A 27,913-nucleotide genomic window follows, 5' to 3' on the forward strand; every position below is an offset into this window, starting at 1 on the left:
GGATGCTTAGACTTCAGGCAAACATCACCCATTAGACAGAGAGAGTTGTGCTTCTTACTGCTGAAGTCAGTCCGGAATATTTCCTATGGGAGAAGGCTTGAGCCATTATATGTCTGAGAACAAAGCTCTTACATGACTTGTTGATGGCGGAAGAAATGTTTTTGTGGAAAGAATACACAGACAGATGGGTATGATCTGCCTACTGAACCAGTTGAGATTCCAAGGTTGAGAAGGTTTGTTCTACAAAATGCTGTCAATGTAGAAATCATACGATGATTTTCAGAAATGAACTTTGGGAGTGAACTGAACTTTAGAGAAATATGTAGGCAGCTTTTAAGTCTCAATCTAGGGCTGTGCTGTAATCTACGAGAAAATTCTGACTTTCTGCAGTTGCTCTTCTATAGTATCATTACAAGAATTTTGTGCAATCACTTTTTATATGCTAGGAATATGTAAAACTTCTGAGATAAAAAGAGAATATCCACTGACTTGGGGAAGTCATTGTCTCGTTACCGAACAGTCAATATTGATGGTCAACCAGGTAACATCAAATTTAGTTAAGAAGCAGGTAAAGTCAATAAGAAATACAGCCTTTACAGAGAACAAATACATCCACCAACAATACCTCCATAGTCTTTCAGTAACAGCTATCCTGACCACCTGTGATAATCCTGAGACTGGTCCTCTATATTAATTAGTTTTCCTAATTCCTAGTGGTAGATAGCACTGAGTATGGAAGAAGTTTTATCATCTACTGTAGTAATTTTTTGTGTTACAGTTTTTACTGTAAACACCATTTTTTCCGTGACTTGACTAATTTTGTATTAAATCCTTCATAATGCAAGCAACTATAAAATGCGTTGCATTGACAGTGACTTAGCCTTCTCAAAACTGTAAAGAACACTTCTTGTTTGTCCACCCCCAGAATGGCTTCACTTGCTCATTGTGCATCAGTAACTCGGGTAGCAAACAAATAAGCTTCTGTCCAGGAGAATGCACACATCACCGACATCTCCATCTCATGGTTTTTGTCTGCACACTTTCTAATCACGCCACAGTACTCACACCTTATTTAAGCAACCATGATAACTTCTCTGATCACCTCTGAGCCTCTTCAGAGAAAAGATCACCTGCCTTCCAGAGCTGATGCACCAGAGTCACCCAGGTGATCACATTCTTCGCTGTAATCCACATGCTTAACAAACAACTATTAACATTACCAGAAACTTAGGATTCACATAATTTACAGAATTTTGAAGTATTATTAGCTTTCCACTTGCACAACAACAACTTCCAGAGGGTTACTCAAAGGGTCATTCCTTCAATTCCCTTGCAGGTAAAGGTTCCGAGATGTTGACAGAATGTGTTTCATCCTACATCCTCTTTTGCCAGAAGTATCATTCCCTATGCATGAAAGTTGTAAAAAAACTGCTAGGGAACAAATGAAGACCAATGTCTAATACTTTGTTCATAGCACATTTGAGAGAAACTTCAGGAACTTTCAAGTGCTATGCCTGTTTAAATCCACAGCAAAGTGACCCCCGAGACTTCAGAAACATCACTTAAGTAGGTACCAAATTGTTGTACAAACCTGTACACAGCACTCCAGACTTTTTACTGGAAAAGTCTTTGGAAAGAGGAATGTGTATGTGCTACATGTGTATTATTAAACTTCACATCTGTGTAATTTTACTATAAATAAGTTCCTAAAGGCAGAAGCTGGAGAAGGAGAAAAGAACCAGAGCATCCGTACCGCATTCATACTGATATTTGTTGGAAAAGCTAAGACCTGGCGATAAGAGAATCTGAAGAACACACTACTGCTGGAAGATTTTAAGAGACTGCAGTTACAATGTGTAAATGGAAGCATCTCTTTTTTTTTAAATTTAATATGTTTCTATGCACCACTTTCACATAAATGGAATATTTTCATGAAAAAGGGATCAGACAAATTCACCCTGGAAGTCTGGCTAAACCCATCTCAGAACTGGTGACAATCACCTTGAGAATTTGTGCCTTTAGCGGACTCAAAAAGGGAAAAACAGGCCCCTCAAAAGGATGGTAAAGGACTGCTCAGAGTATTATATACATAGTCTGTATGATTTGAGTACAGATTACACAAACAAATTCTCTGGAAGGATTGAGATAATAATAAAGAGCATTCCAAAGTGAATTTGTTAAGAATAAGTATCATCAAATCAAAATAATTTTATTCCATAAAGAAGTAGGTCTTGTGGATTAACGAGAACTGAGTGCTGTATCTGGACTCTAGCATAGCTTTCTCTATAAAAATCACAGAATATTCCTCTGGAAATCTTCCCAGTTTTGTACTAGATATAAAGAAATTATTACTTATTTTGATTAACAGACAATGCTGACATTCATTTTCAAAGAGCACAATTTCATTTAGAATTCAGACTTAAAGAGATAGCATATGAGACAGACAAAGAAGAACATATATTTGGGAGGTTTTTGAAGGACAGATTGCATTCATTTTCCACATACTCTTTCAATAGTTTTCAGGGAACAGCCCCACCACTTTCTCCAGAGCTTCAAACACCTCATGAAAAACTCAGCTTTGGCTGTTCTAGCTTAGAACTGCTTTATTCAGATGCAACCTTGCATAAAAAAACCTAAGACTTGAAGAAAGAAATAAGAATGAATGTTTATTTTGGCTCTCTCAGAAAAAAAATCTTTGAATAAATTTCTTCCACCTTTCTTTTGAAGGAGAGAGTGAGAGATGATATTTTTTCTTAACAAGTACCTTTAAGAGCACTGAAGTCTGTACTACAGATTTAAGAAAATTCCTAATTCTTCTTGCCATCCACTACACATTCACAGACAAAGTGTAGGGGAATCTCTCTGGAGAAGTTCTATAAATCCCTAAGAAAAAAAAAGTAATCTTTCCAAATTACTCAGAAAATAAAAAAATGGCCATTAACAATTTCTGGATGGAATACAACTTGTTTCATGCACCACTTTCACATAAATGGAATATTTTCATGAAAAAGGGATCAGACAAATTCACCCTGGAAGTCTGGCTAAACCCATCTCAGAACTGGTGACAATCACCTTGAGAATTTGTGCCTTTAGCGGACTCAAAAAGGGAAAAACAGGCCCCTCAAAAGGATGGTAAAGGACTGCTCAGAGTATTATATACATAGTCTGTATGATTTGAGTACAGATTACACAAACAAATTCTCTGGAAGGATTGAGATAATAATAAAGAGCATTCCAAAGTGAATTTGTTAAGAATAAGTATCATCAAATCAAAATAATTTTATTCCATAAAGAAGTAGGTCTTGTGGATTAACGAGAACTGAGTGCTGTATCTGGACTCTAGCATAGCTTTCTCTATAAAAATCACAGAATATTCCTCTGGAAATCTTCCCAGTTTTGTACTAGATATAAAGAAATTATTACTTATTTTGATTAACAGACAATGCTGACATTCATTTTCAAAGAGCACAATTTCATTTAGAATTCAGACTTAAAGAGATAGCATATGAGACAGACAAAGAAGAACATATATTTGGGAGGTTTTTGAAGGACAGATTGCATTCATTTTCCACATACTCTTTCAATAGTTTTCAGGGAACAGCCCCACCACTTTCTCCAGAGCTTCAAACACCTCATGAAAAACTCAGCTTTGGCTGTTCTAGCTTAGAACTGCTTTATTCAGATGCAACCTTGCATAAAAAAACCTAAGACTTGAAGAAAGAAATAAGAATGAATGTTTATTTTGGCTCTCTCAGAAAAAAAATCTTTGAATAAATTTCTTCCACCTTTCTTTTGAAGGAGAGAGTGAGAGATGATATTTTTTCTTAACAAGTACCTTTAAGAGCACTGAAGTCTGTACTACAGATTTAAGAAAATTCCTAATTCTTCTTGCCATCCACTACACATTCACAGACAAAGTGTAGGGGAATCTCTCTGGAGAAGTTCTATAAATCCCTAAGAAAAAAAAAGTAATCTTTCCAAATTACTCAGAAAATAAAAAAATGGCCATTAACAATTTCTGGATGGAATACAACTTGTTTCTGGAAAGGAGTGCAAAATTATATGGTTTCATAGGGTTGTTGACAGTCCTTAGAGATGTTTTCCCAGGAGTTTAGGAAATTATGGGAACAGGACTGTAAATGATGTGAAGTCTTCTCTTTGGAAAGCAATGGAAGGCTTTCCATTATACAGATTTTTAGAAGTTGTTTTAAATAAAATAAAATAAAATAAAATCTTTTCTGAGGTTCCAGAGCAGTGGGAAAGCAGAACCAATGGAAAAAGATTTTGATGAGCAATCAAGTTTTGGGTAGTGCATCCCACAGAATATTTTATGAGATCAACAAAAGGAAAATACTCCATGTTAACTCTTCGTAGATGAAGTTATAGAAATGAATTTTGTAAGAAAGTAGATGTGGTAACAGATGACAGTATGAAAGCAGAGCGAGTATTCTGTTTGTATAGCTAAAAATATATAATTTACATGAAAAAGAAAGGATAAAGACCTAGATAAAACTTAAGCTGCTCTGGTACCTTTACTGGAACAGAAGTGAATCAAAGATTTCTTTAACAGAGAAATTTTACTCCACTGAGTAAGAGAATAACCAACCAAAATAACAAATATGACTCTGCCATCTCTCTACTATTTGCCTTAGTTGCAAAAAACCCTTATTCCTCATTCAGATTCTATCAATCAGACAGTTACGTTCAGTCTTGAAGTAATTCAAGACCATTCTCCAAGTCTCTAGAAGTCCTTGCTACTTCCACATCAAAAGTACAGAAATGCAATCTGGACCCATGCCTTCAGTAATTGCTTCAAGCATCTATGTTACATAAGAAACATTTGATAGTATAACATCCTTCCTGAGATCTCTCTCTGGACTGATGATGTTTAGTGCCGTTTTTTTTCTCCTCCCAAACAATGAAGTACTTTGCTAATTTTCTTTATCAAAGTTTGTGATCCTTCAATGAAACTTTCAAGGGCTAATTACAGTAACAGTAACAACAAAAAACTCAGCATAGATACTTGCTGTTTCTTCACCACTAGTAAATTTATCAGCACAACTCTCACTCCAAATCACAGGCAAAAAACTCACTGTTGGGGATGCTGTGTTCTAAGTAACACTCTAATTATCCACACCTCTTCCATACATTTCTAAAATATGAGACTGGAGGTAGTAAAAGCCTGGCAAGACTCTTGCATCATCAAAAACTGGCTCTCTCAATCAGGGTTCATTAATCTCTTTAAGAAGGCAAAATGGTAGCACCATTAGTAATAGTATTTTTAGTTGTGTACTTCATCAATGGGAAAAGTAAAGCTAACATACAGATAAATAAACCAAAAAGCTCCTCTTGCACTTTTTCAGCCCCTCTAATGCTGAAACATTACAATTTGAACTCTACAATCAGATTATTTTCAGAAACAATCTGAAAAGGTACCCCTTCAAAACAGGGTTCTGAGACAGCAGCAACTTTAACCAAAAAATAATTCAAATATTTTTCTGGCTGAGTGGTAAACACATATCTGAGTGGAAGCAGTTTATATTCACAATGTTGTTAAACTGATAAGCTCAACAGGGAAAACCAAGCACAGTTCAGTCTTCGCCATTTACACAAGTTTTACAACAAGTCCTTTAGCACAAGACATTCTGATAATAATGATGCTGCTGGCATGCTATACACATACTTCTCACTAGCCACTTCAGCCACATTCCTTCTATTACTGTTTAACACAGTATATACCTACAGAAGATGAACCACAGAGATCATTTAGCAGTCACGGGAGCATAGGACAATTTGGTTAAGGGACCTCAGGAGGTCTTTAGTCCATCCTCATGCCGAAATCAGGGTGAGCAAGGCCACATTATGCAGGGCTTTAGCCAGCCTGATCTTGAAAACCTTGAAGGACAGAAAACGGGCGTCCTTTTCCAATGCTCAGCTGCCCTCGTAGTGAAAAAGCTTTTCGCAAACCTAGTTATAACCTCCCATTTCAGTTTAAGGCCATTATACCTCATCCTTCCTTCCCAACACTGAAAAGTCTGACTCAAGTCTTTCTGATAGTCTCCTCATAGGTTCTAAGGTCCACCCCCTCCAAAGACATCTCTTCTCCAGGCTGAACAAGACCAATACCTTCACCTTCACTGGAATCTTCCCCATCTCCTGTTCTCCTTCTCCACCTAATCTGACCATCCAGAAAGACTTAATTTTGTTTCGGGGTTAAGGAGAAAAAAGGACTGTTGCATCTTGCTACTATTGCCTTGTAAATATATAACCATTTAAAAGTAAATTAGCAAGAATATGCAACCTTGCTAAGTCTTTTGTATCTCAGTCATTGCTTCTTAGGGATAATATTAAAAATAGCTGTATGCATTCCAGATTTTAGCATATAGAATTATTTTGAGCAGATTTTTTTCTGTTTAACTAATTGACAGTTCACTCTATTCCTTCTCCACAGCTATGGTTTTCAGGCTTTGTTTATGCTATATGTACTGAATTTCTTGAACTACATCTAATTTCATGTTCTTAAAATTTCATGATTGCAATTAAGACTAGTGTTGCATATTAAAACACTTTTGAGCTGGTTAAGAGTTCAATACTCATAATGCTCCCTTTAAAACATATCTTATGCAGAGCAACTGAAACTATTCTTATAAAGCATTTAATCCTTATATTGAAAGGATTTCTTTCTTCTGTCCTCCATGAATTTGAGCTTTGTTTTGAAGGATCATTAGTCAATTTTTGGACCTTCAGAAATTTCTTCTGGATCAGGGCTCAAAATAATTTTGTATACAAAACATAATGACATACTCTGTAGTACTATATGAATACAGAAGTCAGGAGGAATAACTCAATACCTCTTTAAAACTCTCTGCTCTTTAAAATTCAGAAAAAATACACTGATATATATGACCATGAGACTACCTTTAAGGGTTCCATCACTTCCAGCTGGAGAGCAGACTGACTGTGGTGACCTCAAGGAAAAAGATGCAGCATTCCTTATTGAAGGATCGCCATCCTAAAGTGATAATAATAAAAAATTAACATTATGAATATGAATATTTGATAAAATAAAGACTGAAATTAGTACACATACCGATAAAATGGATCAGACAAAAAAGCATACAAGAAATATTAGAAAAATATTTATTTACTTAAAAATCTTTGTAATTTAGACTGCTTTTAGATTGTTGTATAGGCAATATTCCAAAACACAATCAATTTTAAGAAGAATTTATAACCAGTACATGCACACAAAAATAAATCTATGTATATGTCTTCTACCTAAATAAGCCCTTTTGGTTTACACTAAGATTCCATTTAGAACTTCTTTTTTTTAACAAGCACTCATAGTAAAGAGCTGAAGAGCAGATACATGACCTCTATACAATAACAACAAAGAAACGGAGAATAAAATGTAGATTTTTAAAACAAACACCATTTTTTCACTTAACCTACCCTTAAAACTGATCAAGAATGTCACCTTACTTTCACAGTTAAACATATTAACACTTTCTATTTATATCCTCCAGCAGATACACATCAGGACTGAGTAAAATCTCTAGCACTCAACTGCAGCAGCTGAGATAGTCTCATGTAAAACACAATTGGAGTGACTTTAGCTTGTTATTTCTTGTATCAGCAGTTAGACAGGAAACTACTCGATGGCAATATGAAGTACTTTCCCAATACAGCAAACAAGTTCTACTGCCTTCTCAGTTTTGCACAGAACAACTTGCTTCAATGGAACCTATAACTTGACAAACTTCTTCATAACATAATATTAATTACAATGAAATAATATCCCTGCTCTACCTTTAAGAATGTAAATGTGTCTTTTTTACCCCCACACTATCTTAAAATTAAATATGAAACCCGCTATTCAAATTCCCATTTAACATTCTACTTGGGTTTTTATTGCTTTCATGGAGCCCTCTGCTGGTCATGAGTTTACCCATTCACTCAATGCCCTAACCAGATTTAAACTTCTATAGAACAGTATTTCCCGTTTTTAACAGTGGTTTTAATACAACATCTATGGGAGTGTTTTAGGAAAGAACAAACTAAAAACCCCATATCTGCGAAGAGATAATTTCTATAATTATAAACAAATTGCAAAGATTAAAGTCATACAAAGAAAGTCTCCAAAGAAGTTCTAAGGTTATTTAATCGGTTTCCTAATTAAATTGGTTGTTTCAGTAGATAATATTCTAACATGGCTCCTACTGTGGTATCTGAATACATGAAGTTTTTTAATATAATTTTTTTTTTCAAACCTGAATTTTCTGTCTGATAAATACCTTTTATCCTTTTGACCAATTTCAACCCAATTAATAAAATGTTAGAAGGCTCAACTGTAATTATGTATGAAAATAATCAGCAGCTGGTAGTAAGTTAGAAAGCTAAACTGGCATTTCATTGCATAGTTGAGTAAGTACACACTCTGTCTGACAACAGCTAAACAGCCAATTTCCACATGCAAAGCCATAGACTAGATAGAGTACAAGTTACGCCTTGTGAAGACGTAGCTGACATTGCTCAGGGAATGGAAAGAGTTTGACATTTGCAGACTGAAGCTGCTTACAAGTCAAAGAATATAAATACATAAGAAACCAGATTTCAACAATTTCACCACCAATGGGCTCTTAGAAAACAATTCTATTAGATTTATATTTTTTTCCCTTCCACAACACAATGCATCTAAAACTCAGGCTGTGCTATTAATTACACTTATTTTTGCCACAGTGCTTGCAAAAAGAGTTGTTACCTCCTGTGCAAAGAAATCTAGTATTTAGATTCAACACTAAAAAGAACTCTATCTTAAACTTGTATGTTGTTATTGTAAGTCAAATTGAATTAATTTCCCAATGAAATTACTCATTAGCCTAACACACTGAAATTTTGGAGCTGATTTTTCTTTTTCACGCCTGTCTTATCTTTGACTTGTAACAAAACTCCAAAAGCCCCTAAATATTGGAAAAAAACTGTTTAGTAAGTTTTTGGCATGTAAGTTTTATTAAGACAGGAGAGGTCCTCTGACGACATGATTGCCAAGGACATAGGCAAAGATGACTTTTAGTAAATTAACAGCCTAACAAACCAGATAAGCAGACTAACTAGGTAGATGACCTTTTGGGTACACATGCTATTCCTACCATAACTGACAAATTTTCAGAAGTGTTCATTTAGTTTCCTGGGTCAGATCTAACCCTAGCCCTAAACAGTAACCCACACCCTTTAAAATAAGACCACATATGAGATTATGTGAAGGTTTTTACTTTTCCTAATTTCATCCAAATGAATGTTATAAACAGTTTCAAAGAAACGAGAGATCTAGAAAAAAATAAATCTCACACATTGAAGTTTCATGTATGAGAATACAAATCTGAAATTGAAATATATTTTCAGTGGTTTTATGCATCAACTACAACATTGTAAAATATCTGACTTATAAGGCAGCTAAAAATATTACTTGCTTTATCATAGTAAATATTGGCTTTGTCATAATAGACTGATTTAGGCAACATACATCACTACTTAGTCTGTGCACCATCTGTAGGTAGTCTTCATTTGAGCCATGCCTAGAATTATCAGCATGATGATTAGCTGAATTTCCAGACAACTGACTTGAAACTTTATTTTCATGGAGATTTCTCATCCCAGCTGTGACAATGGGACTGGATACTGAAGCTGAAATATAAAAAATTGTAAGTAACTATACTGATATATTCACACACTCATTAACTGTTAAAAAGTTTCAGAGAAAACACCAGAATCGTGGATATTAATGAGTTGGATGCAACAAGTCTGGAATCTGAACAAGAATCCAACTTTTTGATTGAATCCTTTTGCCACAAATACCTTGAATAAAATTAGGTATCTAAGATTTTCATTTTCAAGAGGATTTAAAACCTAAATTCCGTGTACAGAGTAGGCAAGTTCCTCTCCACATCTATCCTAATTCCTGTCAGCATCATATTCTTACTGGCTACAGAAAACCATTTTCCTCTATATAATTTATATTCACTCACCACCTTTAGTAACTTCCAACATATTAATGAGAAATACAATATTATATACAGAACAGCCACATATATTCTGAGCACAATGCTAAACTTTAAGAACAAATGACTTAAGAGTCCAATAAGAATTCTACTTACCATCAAAAAAATGCTTAGATACTTTAACAGAGGTCATGTTGTTTGTGATTGTTTTTAGAAAAGGGGAGAACAAAGAAATCTATTCATTCTGAAGGTCATCTTTGCCAGTTACTGCATACCTTGAGCATAACTCTAGCCAACTTTAAATTAATCTAGTCAATACTACAAAGGTTTGGTGAGGCTATATATGCTGGCAGCAACACTTATGTTACACTGGCAAAAATGAGGCTTCAACTAGTAAACACAAATGATGGCCATAGCTAACAAATAAAAGTTTTTAGGTTGTTTGGATTTCTTTCTGTTGTCATGCATATATTATATCTGTGCAAAATGGGTGTACACAGGGGAGCAATGCAACATGAACACGTGTTTTACATTTTCTTCTTCCTTTTTATGTGTTTTAAATAAAGTGTATACTACCACTCTGTACAGGTAAGAAAGCAAAGCTTAAAAATACCTGCCAACTCAAAGATTTGTATTAACCATATGACTCCTTCAAAGAAATTAGAAAGCCATGGAACATGCATATGAAGGTAAAGCGAACATGAGACAGTAGAATAAAACAGACATCTCAGACTTACCTTGCTGCATCTGAGGATGCGGTGTATAACTTGGAGGATGTGAATATGGCATGTATCCTGCAGGGCTTTGAGGAGCATATGGACTAGGCACCGGACTGTTCTGTTGTGCCAAAAATCGGTTACCAGAACTTGTCTGTGGTGGCACAAACCGGCTAAAAATAAAATTTTAAAAAGTTTTTAGAAGTTGGAAAAGCAAATTTAGACTAAGCTATTATTTCTTTTGGAGTATTATACATTCAGAGCATCACAACATCTTCAAAATTCTTGATTGTGCTGGAATTAAGTATCTCCCTCAAAAGCAGAATTTTAAGCTATTGATACCTTGTCAACTTCAATTATTACATAAGAGTCACAGCTTAGGTACTGTATTAGTAGAAGAAAAGAATAGAATTAAAAGTGTTGATAAGATCTCCACATAGGGAAAGGAAACAATGACACAAATATGTACTAAAACAAGATCTGCAATTTCCAAAAGTTACGTCCTAGAAGTCTGAATAAAAGTGACAGCTAAGTTTTAATAAAAAACTACGTCACTAGGATTATCAAGGAGCCATCTGTACCACATACAATTTTTTTCAGTAATATTTCCAAGATCTTCATCTGGCAGATCTATTCTGCCAAGACAGAGGAATATGTAGGCAGTTAGGCAGGACTTGTCCCAAAGTTCATTGAATACAACTTAATTCTTTCACTGGCTTTATCTTAGACTCATCCTACAGATAGGAAGCCATAAAAATAACATAGGCTTGTGACAGTAACACATGCATATTACAAGTTACATTCCTATATGAGCTTTTCAAAATAAAAATAATCCAAATAAATACTTCAGAAAGTACATTACATGCTTTCACACCTCTCAGTTCTAGATAGCAACTCTATGAAGGTAAACTTCTATAGAAAGAAACAGGAATGTATTTAATACAAGGACTTTGCAAGGATTTAGAGAAGACTTTATAATATTCACGATTCAAAAAACCTTCTTCTTCAATATCCCTTTTAGATTTAAAAGTGAAAAAGCAAAATGGGTTTTGTGAAGATACAGAGCATTTCATTTGCCAAAACAATTCCAATAATGAAGTGAAATAAGTTTATTTCAATAATGATATCTAATAACTGAAGATGAAATCTGTTAAAGCCTAGTAACTGGGTTGAAACTACATGCAGAACTCTTTCCTCTAGTCCAGAGTATTTTATTATATTAATAAAAGCCGTGATTAGAGGTACATGTTACTTTGCAACACTCAGAAGTTTAAAAAGAGCCAGAAAGTAGACGAGGATGCTGCTGGAAGCCTGGCCAAACTCCTGGGCCTATCCTCCTCTGAGTGGCTTTTTGTCTAACTGTTACAGCAGTATTCCATGCTTTTACAAGCCTTTTTTCCCACCGTCCTGTCACACTGGTACTGTTATACATGCTGGAACACATTAGCTTCTTCTTCCTATCCTCCTGCCACCACTATCAGCCTCTGCCACAGGTAGAAAACAGCTGGAGGGGTGGCAGGAAGCAGGGGGACTCCTTAAGCAGGAAAGAAATTTTGCGAAAATTATGATAGGGAAAGACTGCAGAGAATCATGACTAATCCTTGGAATACAAGGATTAATTCACTGACAGAAACATGGGGGGGTTTCCAGCTGAAGAAACTCACCCTGCTGTTGGACTAATGCAAAATTTGTCTTGACACTGGCCACCTTCCATGCACATACTTGCAGCAACAATTGACTGCACTGTAAGAAGAATTTGCAGTCCACCGTCCCTCCCACCCCCTTTAAAAGAAAGCATTACCTGGAAGGGCTATGTGAGATAGTGGTTTGTTGATAATTGGAAGATGCAGGACTACCACGCATAGAATTCTGAGAAATATTAAACTGCGACATCATCATCCCTATTAAAAAGAAGATAGCAGCATTACTTTACACACATTCCTTTTTTAATCAATTAAGTCTCTTATTTCAGAAATTATTATATACAAAGCGATTATAAACTTCATGGACATTAACATCATCCACCCACAACGATCAGAAAATATTATAAGTGACTGAGTGCGTGTAAGATGTCCATTTTACAACATAACATAAAGTGTTTCCTAAAGCAGTATTAATTCAGTTGTAAATATTAAATGTAGTTCCTTCCTCTGTTCCTTAAGAGCTTCTCAAGCCAAAATGTACTAGTAACAGAAATGTTTTATAATGGCACATATATTCCACACTGCAGGTGTGCTACTGAGTAAAAGATTTGGAAACTTCACAAGTCAGAAGAACACAGGAAGCTTATCTCCCATTTTTAGAGCAAGTATAGTGAACATTCATCTCGGGCTAAGTGCTGCAAGATATTCTCAGCACTCTCATAATGCCTTAGTGGTTCCTTTCTACCCAGAGATGAAAGCTTTCTATTCTACCTCCACTACACTTATAAAGGAATGTTATCAAAGAAGGTGCTGGAATATTTCAATTGAAAACAAAACCAATATCCCAACTGTAGTGTGCCACAGCCTGTAAATCCCAACAGTCATGGTTTGGAAATTCAAAAGTTCTAGCTGGCAAGCCACAAGTACCAATGTGCTTCAAACTAACTAATTTAAGAGGCATTTGGATAATGCCTGTAACATTTGCTTGAACTTTTGGTCAGCCCTGAAGTGGTCAGGTGGTTGGGCTAGACGATCGTCGTAGGTCCCTTCCAAATGCAGTACTCTATTCCATTCTAACACCGTTATTAGGGAGAATTTAAAGGAATCTTTTTTTTTTTTTCCTCTCTTCAATACAGGTATAAAGAATTCCCTAACAACAGCATGACACTGGAAGTTGAAGTGATGTAGAAACACCAAAACTTAAATGAATTTTAAGTTATTTTAATGACAGAATTAAATGTCTTGCAGCTAAAAGTGTCACCATTCACGTGCACATTGCAGCTTGGGAAGCCACAGCAAATGCTCCACAGCCATGGGTAAAAGCACATCAGTAGTACAAATGGTTTAAACCAAAGGTGAGACAGAAGGCTGACAGAAGTCCTCGTTTCAGAGAGTCTGGCAGCTGTCAATCGTTCAATTGCTATCACTGATTTCAATTACTGCAACACCCACACAAGTAAAACTAGTTTCAGAAATCGTCCCTGTCACCTTTTTCTCTTCCCCTCTCCCTAGCAGGGAAGAGATGTGATAATCCTCCAGGAATGCAGCCGTTACTACCTCCCAGTAGGTGTAAAGTGCTGCATTCCATGTATATTAGCACATGAAACCCAGCCCAGAGCAGGTGTGGAAGTCCCATGTTGTGCTGAAAAAAAAATAATCAGACACCTCCATACTTCAATACAGAAGACATTTCACTGTCCTGGGTATCAGAAGGGGAAAATTTGTATAAATGGACACTGTTTGCCTTGCATAGAGGCAAGTGAGGAGGAGACTCCAGAGGTTTTGTGCTGGAAGTAGCACCAGGTGTGCCCTCTGCTCGCTCACCTCTCATGGCCACTCTCAAGGCAGCTAGGGGTACAGTATCTTAGTCAAACTACTGACCCTTAACATTCATGAACAGAAAACTCACAGAATGTGCCCATGCAACCATGAACTATTCAGACAAAATTTCATTTTATGCTTAGAGCACAGGCTGCACATTTTAAATACTTTAAAAATATACCTATTTATTTTCTCTTCCGTTCGTTTAAAACATGTTTTGAACCACAGATTTTGGGTTTAAAAGAATGACAGAAAATACATAAATTCATTTTCAATAGCATTTAAAAAAAAATTTAAACTTATTCTGTGATGGACAGCTCTCACTTCATCTCTATTAGGGGGTGGGGCAGGACATGAGAGGCACAGTCAAGGTAACTTTAAAGAGAAAAAGAAGAAGAAAAATCCCGACAAAAACGAAGCAAAAACCACCAACCAATCACCAACAACGAGGTGTCTCCGAAGTCTCCAGACAGATAACAAGTACGCTTGATAATGATACGAGAAAGAAGTAAAAATAAGCCTCAAACATTTATTCTAAAAAGGAGTCAAAATTAGTCTGTGGCCACTAGCACTAAGTGACCACACTTCTTTTATGTTTTTTATATTGTTGTCATATCACTAAGCAGCAGATTTATGGCTCACTATGCACTTCAGTACCTTAAAACTTAAGAATTTCTTTTAAAGGCAACCTTAATTTTGTATGTTGGCAATGTTCAGGCTTGAGAAAGCATCATCCTAGTAGTAACATTACTAGGATGAATTTCCTTAACACAAACTCTGTCTTGACTATAATTTTTTTACTTAGAAAGAAGCGATATGCATAAATCCATTCTAGCATTCTTACTAAATGCCAAGGAATGCACTACATAAAAACACAGGTCAAGGTCACAGAAAGTCTTGCATGATTAAATTATATTACAGCATCATGCATGCTTAAGTCAGGCCTGCTAACCAACAGGTGATTTTTCAGTTAAATATATACTTTTATTGAAAGAATATGTCTGCAAAGTTTTTCCTTTTTACTGCACATGTGCACTTGAATTAATTGAAAAAGAAAATCCAAGTAATTGATGTTTGCGAAAAGATGCATTTGATTTTAATTGCCAAAATTCACAAATTCTGGTAAATAACTTAAAGTGACTATTAAGCCCTTTCTGAACCCTAACCAATGCTATGAATACTAACCTATTGCAATTTACTATTTTAGCTCATCTTCCAACACATGACAAAGCCGAAGTGTTCAGAGGGAGAAGAGAAGAAAGTATTATGAAAACTGAAATTAAATAATATCTTAATTTTAAATAAGTAACTATAAAGAAATGCACTTCATTCATACACTATAAGATGCAAGACTGATGCAGTTCTAAGATGGCACCTAGAATTTTCTGCATTACCCAATGAAAAAGGTCTACAAGTAAAATTAACATTTTGCCCTTGTATAAAGGTAGGCCTGATGCCACATGGTGATGTGACAGTCTGTTCAGACAACCTGGTAATAGAAAACAGTCTGAAAAATCTAACTAAAAATCTAACCTGTATGAAGACTGTTTCAACAATGGGACTGTTATCAAAAGATGGGGAATATTGATGCTATGTTACCTGGAACAAAATACGCCAGCAACGGCGGGAGAGGAGAGTGAGGGGTGCCCAGTGGGGACATGAAGCTTCAGAAGTATTCAGATAATACACCCTTCTTAAGCTATTTGTTGATCATAACTAAAACCAACTCCTGCTTTAAACTCAGTGTTGAACTATGAATCAATATGAACTTGGGAATAAACATCAGCACAGAATTCTGCTTGAGCTTCACCTTATATTCACAAGAATTCAAAACATAGTATTTAGCTTTCTGGAGATTTCCTGACAAACTGTACTGAATCAAGAATTTTATTTCATGTTTAATGGAATTCTTTAGCCAGGTGATCTTCCTGTTCTTGCACCAGCACTGAAAGCTCGGAGGAATGAATTTGAGTTCACTTTGTCCGTACTAACGCTGGAACGGACATGAAGGGATCATGGTGCACAGACCCATCCCAGGCTGAGTAAATAGACAGGGGGTCCTGATGCCTTCATTCCTTCTCAACTGTGAGCATTACAAACAGTGGCTCGCAATACCAAGTGCTGACTTCACCACATGCTGGACTCAACAGAAGCCGAATGACAATATTCAGAAGGAAGACAGTAGGGAAAACAGAAGAGATGAATTTTAAATACTAGAACAGAGTCTAAATTTCATTCTTCCAGCTGGCAAAATGCATTACATAAGATCTCTGCCAAACCCTCAACTGTTCTACAAATCGTGACACTACAGAGATTACAGTATCTTTTCAGAAATCAGAGGAAAACCCAGCCGTTGCTGCCCCAACACATCAGTATAGCCTCCTTTCACCTTGGGGATCTGAACCTGACATAGTAACAGCTAATAAGGCTATCCCAATTTGCCAGCATCGAGCTTAAAGGTCCATCTATGTCCCAGTAAGAGTGTGGCCTTTTTCCACCGAAAATAAAGTCACACTTCACCTAGCTTTACGATTCCAGGGCTTTCTTCCTCTCAAAATACTTTGTCTGCAGCTATGCTTTCCCCTTCTTCCCCCTTTTAGTTCCAGTTTTCAGATTTTACACTTGCATTGCAATGCTTGCACTCATACAAGTATTCAGAATTATGTAAAATAAAATTAAATATTCAAGGGAATATTAAAGTCTGATCTCTTCTGGTTTTCTGAAACCACTTTGTCAACTTTAATAAAATAACATCAACTGTTTAAGTTTCATGTTGAATTATTTTTTATTCTGTATTAATACCTTCCTCTGAGCATAGGCCAAAGCACATTTACTAGCACATTTAAAGATAGAGATGTTAAGATTATTCTTAATCTACTGAATCAACTCACAAAAGGGTTTCTCCTTGTGAAGCACAGAATTAGCAAAAATTAGAAATGAACTAGCTTTGTCTTCCTTCAAAAGCCTCCACTGGGACAGATAATTTCAAAAATGATGTCTCCTTTTTGCACTGGCAAAACTTACTTTCTTCTACAAAACTGGTGGAAAACTCCAATTCAAGCACATGTTTTTCTGGGACCACTCTGCAAACTGGCAGGACAATCACAACTCTTCCCACAGCTGGAAAAATCATACTCTGCCACAGCTACTACTAAACGCAGGATCTGGAGACTGTTTCCAGAGCTTAAATTTCAGGATATAGGTACCAATGAACTTACAAATATTTAGCACTGCCTTTCACATTTTCATTCCAAGAATTTTTTGTCTTCTTTCAAGGAACTTTATGTGTTCTGTCCTTAGAAAATTCTTTTCAAATATTTTACGGCTTTTTACTCACAAACCTAGGTGAATGAACCTAATAATCTCTTCCCCCCCCCCAAAAGCACACTACACTTCCTATCCTCTGTGGACTCCCGTAACACTTCTATCTATTTCTCTAAAGTACTAGCAAAGCTTTACCCCTACACTGCAAAAATTCTGGAAATTTTCCTATTCATGACATAGTTTGATATTTAAAGAATATATTTCAGGTCAAGTCTCCAGATCTACAACAGAAACTATCCAATTAACCCTTTGCTTGGTCTCTCTTCATCTTTGCTATCAGCAGTATATCTCACTACACGTCAGAAGAGAATTAGCTGTCAAAACAGTAAGATCTGCAGGGCATCACAAGTTGCTGAGACAAAGAACAGAGGGAGGATCTGTTTAGTATAGTTCATTCCACCTCATTCCTTACCCCAGAACTATTAAGAACTACCACTGTAATGATACACTATAATTGTACAGATTTTCAAGGCATATTTTTCCAAATTTAATTACTCATTGACAGATACATAAACCTAGCCATAAAGAAATTCAAATAAAATAACTTAAAAACAAAATCCAATCACTCATACTAAATATTAAACTTTGTTGTGAAATTAAACATTTTTTACAAAAATACCTGGTAGAGTTTATTTCCAAGATTATTCTAATACAGTCAGAAGATGTCAAGATACACAGCTTTATATCACTATCAAATGCAAGGTAAGGCATAAATATCACAGTTGTGCTCCATATATATTTGTATTTAGTATTAGCCCCCTAAACTTACAGAACAACATAAATGCAATCAATAAATAGTCAAAAATACTTACCGCTTTGTACCCCGTATCTGTTTTGCATGCTTTTCTCCCTGAAAACATTAGGATTCCTTGCCAGGATAGCCTGCAGCAAGACTGGTATATCTCCCTCTGGATCATCACTGCCAAGGTTATCTTTCAACTCTCTGGAATTGTGGAAGTAAGCAAATAAAGAGGCAAATGCATTTTCAAATTATAAGAAACTATGAGTCAAGTAAAAAAAAAAAGAAAGAAAAACAAAAAAACAAAACCAAAATGAAAGAAGACAATTTACTGTTAAAATATAGAAAAAAAACCCCAAGTCTGCAAAGCACTGTTCCCTGCCTCTAAATTCTTTTCTGTTACTACGCGCTTGTATATACATGGCTGCCAGTTTCAGACTATTATAAAGTTTTTTATGCCCACTTTTATATTGTGAGCTTCTCAATAAAATAATGTTTTTGGCATAACGTCAAGGAAGTACTACTGTAGGAGTGAAAATAACATATGTATGAATGTATAACATTCGGGTTGCAGCCCAATGCTTTGAGAATCTTTTATTTTAAAAAGGGAAATTGTCATATCTTTAACATCACAGGATTCCCTCCGAACCACAAAAAAAAAAGTAATGGATTTTCTATAAATGCACACATGCTTTCAATTATTATTTGCTTTGATGACTTTTAAAAGCTACTTCCATTTGATCAAAACAATTAATTCGAACATGTAGGAAAGAACCAGGGTTGCCACCATAAGACAATTCAAAGGACATCAGGGAAAGATTCTCAAAAAAATAAATTAACAAAATAGAATACATTAGCTTACTTGCTGGTTCAAGTCTTGAAGTATTTAAATTCAATACCTAATGAGAATTGACACAGGTCTTACACAGGTGTCCCAAAATTTTTTTTTTTGTGTAGTACTGAGCATATAATTTGTCTGTGCACATTATTAACCAAAGTGGAACACAAATGAGTATTGCACAAACAACACCATGAACTCTGCACTCCTAACTAGCAAGAATGGAATAAGAAGCAGATCTACAGAATAAGCCCCACATTTATGCATAACAGCTTACAGACAATTATTCACATTCTGCCTGACTGAAATATTTGCCTCTTATAGCAGTCATCTGCTAAGCAAGCCAAATAAAAACCTGGCACGTTCTCACAAATATCCCTCTCACTCCAATTAATTTTGATTTCGAGGAATAACAATTGTGATCTGATACAGTTGAAGTTCAAAATACATACATGTGATCTGTTGACACCTGATTGAGACTGTGGACGAGTTGTGAAACCAGATTTTCATCCCTGCACGCCAGAAGGCAGTTCACCTCTTCAGCTATCCGTCCATTGAAAAGCAGGCTTTTTGTTGTTGTAGCAGGTAAAGGTGATGGAAGAGGCAGCTGGTTCAAAACTGTTATCAGAAAACAGAAAGGAGTTCAGAATTATTTCATGGTACACAGGAAAGAAAAATTGACATCTACATTTAAAATACTGAGAAGATTGATGAATTTCTTTTTAATCATGAATACACACACACACTCACACAAAGGCTGGACTCTGTTTTAAACAAAGTAATGTGGTCAACTCCACAAGTTAAATTACTATATTATTGTAAATATTTAATTGTCCTAATGCAAGTATTATTAATCAAAACATACTTTTAAACATTCCAGAATATTATTTAGTATGTTTTCATACTTTTTTCTTGGAGCTAAGATAATCAATAAAGAAAGGAAATGCAAAATCCTTGTAGTTGCATGCAGTAGCGTAAATGCATTCAGCATATACTTAAAGTTTTCTACTCTGATCTTCATATTAAGTTACTGTTCCCACTTTGTATGATCAAGGTAGATTAAAAAAATAAAAAAGCCAACATACCCCACCCACCAAAAAACCAAACAACCCAAAAGCCAATTTTAAGCTACTAATTTAATTCTCAGTTTATTTTTCTCATGTATTTATATTTCTATGTAATCTTTCTCAAGAAAAGGCTAGTATCTTTGATTGGTACCATCACTAACATGTCAATTCAGTCAATATACCTATTCATAAATATTGGTAAAAAGATTTAATTGAAACACCCATCACAATATTTCAATCAGATCATAAATGAGCACACTACACTTCAAGAGGGCACCCCTAGGTCTACAGGTGTAACAAGGAAGTGTACCATATAAGAAGCCTGGACCAGATGATTGGCAGAGCTACACAGACAAGAAGAGAGTAAGCCAGAACAGGCCAGAAAGCTAGCTACACAGAAAAGTCATTTTTCTGGGTCCACAAAAACAAGCTGACTCTTAAGTTCAAGTTCCCAGGCTGATTACAGCTCTGAGGTAAAGGTTTTAACTGAATCATGAGAAATAGCTTAAGGAAAAAAAATAATTAAGTGAAATATACTCTGTTGTCTCTTTTCTATTTTGAAATTCTTTATTTAAAAAAATAAGAGGGGAGAGAATTCCAGTACTTTTCCCCCTATATAATGTATATCATTATTTTATTTAGACATAAATTGCTATCCAAATATAAGTGAATAATAAATTAAAATAACTACCTTTAAATACTTGCATCAGATTACGCTGAATGTGCCAAAACTTGGAAAAATTAGTAAGATTAGCAAAAAATATTAATTACAACAGTATAAGTTCAGCTAGTTAACTGCCTACTCTATTGCCTTTAGTCATCATGTCTTCCATGTTTTTAAGGCAACAGGTGTTGCCCATTCCAGTGCGTTCTTTTTCACACAGAGAAAAATATGGTAAAGCAGTTACAAGCCTTTCTTTTTCAGTTGTTCCTGAGTTTCTAAACATCAGATAAACGTGACAGATAAAGAAGCAAAATGCACCTAATGCAAGGGCTAATCCCTCCAAAGGTAGTTCAGTGTTTTAAGAAACTCTTGCACCAGGAGTGTGGCTAGTGACTTCGACCAGTTAAGTACTTTGACTTTCTTTAGAACCTTACCTGCAAATACTTAATGTTGGAAAACTTCCCATGTACTGGAAACTTATTATTTGCATCCTGATGGTCCATTATTAGACATACATAATGACACACATATACACATCTACATACATATACACATCTAAATACATAAACAGTATCTTCCAATTTGATCTTTCAGATTACCAGAAGCACAATACAAGTGTGGGTTTTTCCTCCAATACATTTTTTAAAATACTCTTTTTACTGTAGGGAATTAAATTCAATTGCCGGGTATACACTTTCAGTGTCTCTTGGGAAGTCTCCAAATTTCAACAGTATAAGAATAAAAATAAGAGCTCAGAAGAAGCACATGGGTCACTGAGTCCAATTATCCTCAGATAGACAACTGAGCTGTAAATTCTTTCTTACAGTTTATGAACAACATGCATCTTTGTCCCAATTGCTCTTATTGCAGTGGTTGTTCACATATTTGCAGTATCGTTCCCACTATAACCATTTATTTTTGTGCCACTACCAGCTTTTAATGTAAACAGTTCTTTTCCTTTCCATGCATTTTGTCTTCCTGATATATTTAAAGACAGTACACATACTTTATCTACTCCTATTGTAGGCTGAACAGCTAAGAAAGAAGGCTCACAGGTTCAGCTACTTTTTTCCATTCTAGCAGCCATTCTTTCCACCTATTAATTAGAGCAACTTTTTATACCTTGTCCAAAACTAAGAAACTAGGTTTCAAGTGTATTGAGAATATTACACAACTCTCTTCAGTTAGTTGAGCATCAGTCTGATCCATTCTCTCCAATGAGATGTATGTTTTAGAGAAGTATTTTATCCTATATATGCTTTTCTTTATCAGTGGGATACCTAGATATGCTACTGAATGATATTCTGAACAAAAAATTAATTCCTACATTTTGTTTCAGGTGTCCTGAAGGGTTTTTTTAAAAGTACATTTCATTTAATGTTTAAATTAACATGTTCTATTTGAATAGATTTTTAAAATTTAAGCAATGACAAAATTAACATTTTTCATGCCAAATCTGACTTTCAACAGATTTACCTTTAAGAACTTTTAAAATAGAACTATTTTTAGTATTTTGAAAATGCAGGTATTTACTGAAGAAATAAACAGCATAGCAGAGACAAAAAAAAAAAAAAAAGAGTACTTACGGTCTGTAAGACTAGCAATCCCTGCAAGAGTAGTGATGGGAACATGAGGCATATCCCCATTCATCCTGAAGTTCTGGGACAGTAGTGCCTACACAGATATTTTAGTTCAGGTGCCAGCTATCATTACTTCCCATCTCCCAAGCACTGAAATAAAAAAAACAAAAAACCCACATATGAAAAAGAACAAAACCAAATTAAAATTCTCAGTTTATTTTTTTTTAGAATTTTAAATTCAGTAATATGAATGAAATGGACACCAAACCCTCAGCTGCATACTAAGTAATTTTTGTCAAGAGTGGGTAAAACAATGTAGATTTTAAATATCAAATGGTATTAAGCAATCAAAAGCCAAGTCTCAGAAGCAAAGCCCTTCACCAAAAAAGATATGGCAAGAAAAAGAAAATTTGCTTAGGTTATACAGTACCAACTCAAAATTGGTAACAAAATGTCTGTAACTTCATATTGCAGTGGATAGGACTTAATGCATAACCAGTTTAATTAGCTGCTATATTCACTTCCCAGTTTTGCAGAAGGAAATATTTTTCATACAGAGTAAGCTAGCAAAACGAAAAGCACTGATTTACAGATGCAAAAATCAAGGAGTAAACAAAGTGCAAAATACAAAATCTTAGTATATTTTAAAAAGTAGTAGCCATTTCAAAATTGATCTCATGAAACTACCACCAGAAACTGTATCACCTCCTCCACAAAAAGAAAAGGTTTATCCACCAGTAAACTAGTTCATTTATTTCCTGTAAAACAGCATAGTTTATATTCAACTACTGAAAAAGGAATTTGTTCAGTTTTCACTAACTTTAAAGATCCCAATGGTAACAAAGTCCACACTGCTAAAAATAAAAAACAAACCAAAACCAGGTCATTACAATAATTTCAAGTCCAGTTCTAAAACAGGAAAAATTTACAAAGATCACACATTACAATCCACTATTATACTAATGAAATGACAAAAATTAAATATGATATTTTCTGAAGACAAGCAATATAAATTAAAGGAAAGGCATTTGATATATAATGCAGTTACTTATTACAGACAGGCATCTGTGTCAACAGTTCAGGCAATAGTAAAAAGACTTCTTCTATAAGCATTTATGTTATCTACTGAAGGGGCTGAAATCCTGATTTGCTTATGCTTACTTTACAAAGCAACATTTTTGAGCATTACATATACAATACACAGAAACCAAAAGATCACTGCCATTTCCTTAGTAATGTTTATCTTACTCTTTCTTCTGCCACATCAATGACAATATATAGGACACCATTGCTAATAAATACGTATAGATTCCAAGGAAGACGAGAAAACTGAATGTTACAAGTCTTTTTCCCACTCAAAGTTCCCATGAACCCCTGAAGTTCGCTGTATAAAGTTTTCCTATCTACACACAACTGAATTCTTTGAAAAAAATACGAACACCAAGGTTAAACAACTGACAATGAGCTGACTTCCTTTGCTGTGCCTGCCATAGTTCCATTCTCACCACTAAATTACACTTGTTTATTAACAGTGTAGTACATAATAAGTACAAAAATCTAGTTAAGGAAACGGAACCAAAGAGATATTCTGTACAGGTTGTTGTGCTTGGGTTTTTTAATCCAATAGAAAACAGCCTTCATACACCCAGAGCAGTTCCAAATACTACTTGATACTCAGGGGTTTTTGCCCCAAATGAATGCCAATATACACAGAATTTCAGTGGCTTCTTAGTGCCGTAAATAAGCAATAAGAGAAAAGAGAAGAGAGGAGAAAAGAGAAAGGGGAGAAGGGAGAGACCAACTTTTGTCATGAGTCTGCAACAGCGAACCCACAGGAGGTAACACTTCTAGAATTCGAGTTTTCATTGAATGGTTAGTAATTAAGGAACACCTTCCACACTTAAATTGTATGTACAATAAGAAGGTTATGTCTGATGGTCTCTTCTCTCCTGACTGAAACTGCATTAAACCTAAGGCCACATCAGTAGTCAGTATTATTGGAAATTCTCTATGTAACACAGAAACAAAACAACAACAACAAAAATAACCTGTTCACTTTCCCTTCCTGATCACCTGGGAAAGCTGTAAACTTTCTGCTGTCACTACTAATTCAAGTTCTTTCCAAGTATTATTGCTGTAATAATAAAATTATACAGACATTCAACGGGTAAAATTCCTCCAAAAGCAGGCACTTAAATTAGAAACATCCTCCACAGATACTTGATATGAAACCTAAACTGGCACGAGCCAGACCTGAGAGTGGAGCAAGTGCAGTGAGCAAGGATGGTCAGGGGAAGAGAAAACTTTCTTTTGTAAGAGTAGAGTAGAAAGGGTTGATTTGTTTAGCTAACGAAACAAAGGTCAAGAGGGAATGTGGTTGCTCTCTCTAAGGCAGTCAAAGAAGGTTACAAAGGAGGAATGCTACAGGGCAATGCTAACACAACAATTAATGGGGGCATGAATGCAAGCAAGAAGAAAATCAGAACAGAGCTTCTTACCATCAGAGCGGCCACTTTGTGCAACAGCCTTCAATTAGGAGTAGTAGAGATAAGCAACACCATTACTTTGAAGATGGATCATACAGATGTTACAGAAAGGATAGGAGGTAGTTGCCTGCACCAGCTGGGAACTAAGCCCTGCGATTCAAGAAGTTTGGCTCTTACACTACGAAGTTTTTGTAAGTATGATGAAGTGAGTAAACAGATGAGAGTGTTACCAATGACAGGCGGCTTCTCTGTTTATAACCATATGCTAACTAAAATGCTGTTTGATTCCTACTAACCTGCTTACTGTGTGAGAAAATACTTAATTACTTAGCTTCTTGCTCCGTGAGAAAATAGTTAGTCACTGAGTGATAATGAGGAGACTACTAGAAGTAGTTAATCACTTCAAGGTTCTCTCATATGTCATAATAGATACTCCTATACCAATTAGGACAAAGCTGTGACTACTTCAGGGAACATCCTTATCATCAAGAAGTTGGCAAACTTACAGTAAACTTTTACTGTCCTAAAATACCTTAAAAAAACCTCAATACCTTAAAAGGATAATGTGAGGAAGGGTATCCTTACCTAAATGACCACTGAGGAGCTCACACCTGCTCAGAAGTGTTTTGCTACTGCTACAGAATTTAATACATGTGCAAAAGGGCTATTCAGTCATTGTGATGAATATGTAAGCATAGGTGGAGTTATGTATTAGGTAGGTGGAATTATGAGAATCTTTAGTGTATAACTCATGGGTGAATATCCCCGGTATGGTGTTCTAGATTTGTGGATTTCCACCTAGCACCCGTTAAATAAAGCAATATCTCCTATCCAAGCTACTTGGGGTTTCAAGAGCTGTTGTTCCAGGTAACAAGAGTAAACAAAAGACAAAAGAGTGACTGATGGGATTAAGTGATGGGATTAGTTTATACAACAAACACAATATGAAGAAACAACATGGGAATATCTGGGTCCAAATATTACATCAGTTGTGTTGAGAGCAAAACTGCATCTGTTATACAACTGGCAAACAAGGTGAGATTCAATTCCAGAACTAGAGACTGAGATCCAGTGAAACTAGAACTCAAACTTTATGTCACTGAGCATATTAGCAAACTCACTCATTTAAGGAATTTAAAGTATCAAGCTGTTAGAGGAAAAAAATTGACAGCTCAAGACGAGAGAGTTTCTTTCATACAAAACATCACATCATGCAACAATTAATGGCTTGACTGACAGATAAGTTTTGTTGTGGTTGGTTGCTTTTTCTTTTCCATTCCCCAACTGTAATAAAAGTTAGAAGTACTACATAGTAGCAGCTCACAATTAGTCAAGAAGAATCAATATTTTTCAATTTAGAAAATTTTACATTCGCAGCTTTGCACAGTAACTATTACCAGTAGTACCGCATTTCTACCTCTAGACTGAAAAAATGAAACTATTAGTTGTATTAGTTGAATCAAGAAGATCAAAGAACTGCTACATTGTAAAGCTTTTAACAATGCATCAGAGTGCAGTGTAGCAGTTCAAACAGAGCAGTAGAAATCAAATTTACATATATACAAATAAGTCTTGCTTAGTCAGTATAGATGTATTTAGGCTTTTGCTTCTTTATAAGAAACAACGGATATCATAAAAGATGTTTCAGGGAGGAAGAAACTGCAGTGCACAATGAAAGTGACACAAAGAACCCCCCGGTGAAACAAAAACAGTGAAATGGCAGCATATATTGAGAATAAAATATGAACAAGCGATCATCATAATACACAATAATAAAGTGCAGCCAAGCCTAGACTGCAAGGAATTTAATATTTTAAAAGTTTTTGCTATGGACATTAAGAACAAATTTAAAGTGTAACTTCTGTGTATTATCTTGTGCCCTTTTTTTTGTTAATTATGTATAGTCTCCTTTACCTTCAAATGAATATTCCAAAGAAAAATCCTATCAAAATGTTAAATTTAAAATGCTGTGGGTTGTTGGTGTTTTGTGGGTTTTTTTTTTTTCACTCTGCATTTATGAAACATTCCTCCTCTTCTAGTTTCCTTAACAAAAATACCCAGTCCTTCCACAGCTTAGCTATGTGCATGTATAAGAATGGTGGAAAACAAAATCTATGTGCAATAAAACACAGGCTCAGTAGTTATGCAAAGATAAGTAACCAACCTCAGGATTCAGAAATGTGCTATTTATGTTTAAACTTTTCATTCTTCATACTCCATTGTACTCTTTAACTTACTGTATCTTTTGATTTTAAAAAATGACATAAATGACTGACGTAATGTATTTCTGAGAAGATTAAAGACCAATTAGGTGGATTAAAATTAAATTTTAAAGGAGGGCTATGGTGTTAGGTCTCTATATTTTTCTTTTTGAAAGCATTCTATTAAACAGAATAATTTAAATACAGTTATGTTTTATTTAGATCATGAAATCTTTATTTACAATGAAAATACTTTAAAAAGGAGTTTTCATTTCTTATCTGTTGAGTAGCGAGTAGCGTCATATTGATGTAACTGCAACACCATGACCAAAGTTGATTTCTGAAGCTGCACATTCAAAATAAACTGGTACAACTCATGTATTAGTTATTTTATAATTTAAGCAAGCAGTGGACTTTTTCGTTTCTTTTAAATCAGCAAACATGCTATTAGAAATTTATTAAGCCTTCCTCATAGACAGTTTTGAACTTCCACATTTTGCAATAATCTACTTTTCTTGTCCGTTACTACATGAATCTCTGCTAGTTATTAGTCCATGAAATTTCCTTTAAAAAAAAATTTTAAAAAAATCACTTTAAGAGAAGCAGAAAGTGAATGACTGAATATCCTCTAATTCTCATTCAAGTAAGATACCAGGACTGCAGTATGTCATATAGATTTACCCACAAGAGGGCAGAATTCTAGTTTCTGTACCAGAGCTACAGTTTTATCATACAATGACAGTAAGTCTCCAGAACTAAATGCTTACAAAAAACTTTAAAAAATACTAAGGAAGGAAATATGGTTGCCAAAACACAGTCTAACACTTAAGGAGCTG

At 35.2% G+C, this 27,913-nt stretch overlaps 1 protein-coding gene across 4 annotated transcripts in view; it reads right to left on the reverse strand.

The window, feature by feature from the left end:
- The window catches only part of NIPBL (Nipped-B homolog (Drosophila)), a 152,851-nt gene that overhangs the window by 73,543 nt on the left and 51,395 nt on the right, over positions 1-27,913 (reverse strand). For 3 of the 4 annotated variants that reach the window (XM_014947588.1, XM_014947586.1, XM_014947584.1), the window contains exons 2-8: positions 22,397-22,540; positions 19,532-19,697; positions 18,315-18,445; positions 12,516-12,615; positions 10,736-10,887; positions 9,524-9,684; positions 6,919-7,012 (exon numbers count right to left, since the gene is read on the reverse strand). In XM_014947588.1, coding sequence (XP_014803074.1) covers positions 6,919-7,012; positions 9,524-9,684; positions 10,736-10,887; positions 12,516-12,615; positions 18,315-18,445; positions 19,532-19,697; positions 22,397-22,460 — 868 coding nt within the window. In that variant the 5' untranslated portion in view covers positions 22,461-22,540. Of the gene's footprint in view, positions 1-6,918; positions 7,013-9,523; positions 9,685-10,735; positions 10,888-12,515; positions 12,616-18,314; positions 18,446-19,531; positions 19,698-22,396; positions 22,541-27,913 lie in introns of those variants that run through there. The other variant, XM_014947585.1, reaches the window with a different exon arrangement.

This window comes from Calidris pugnax, unplaced genomic scaffold (assembly GCF_001431845.1).
Source record: "Calidris pugnax isolate Ruff unplaced genomic scaffold, ASM143184v1 scaffold156, whole genome shotgun sequence".
In the NCBI taxonomy this organism is placed as follows: Eukaryota; Metazoa; Chordata; class Aves; order Charadriiformes; family Scolopacidae; genus Calidris; species Calidris pugnax.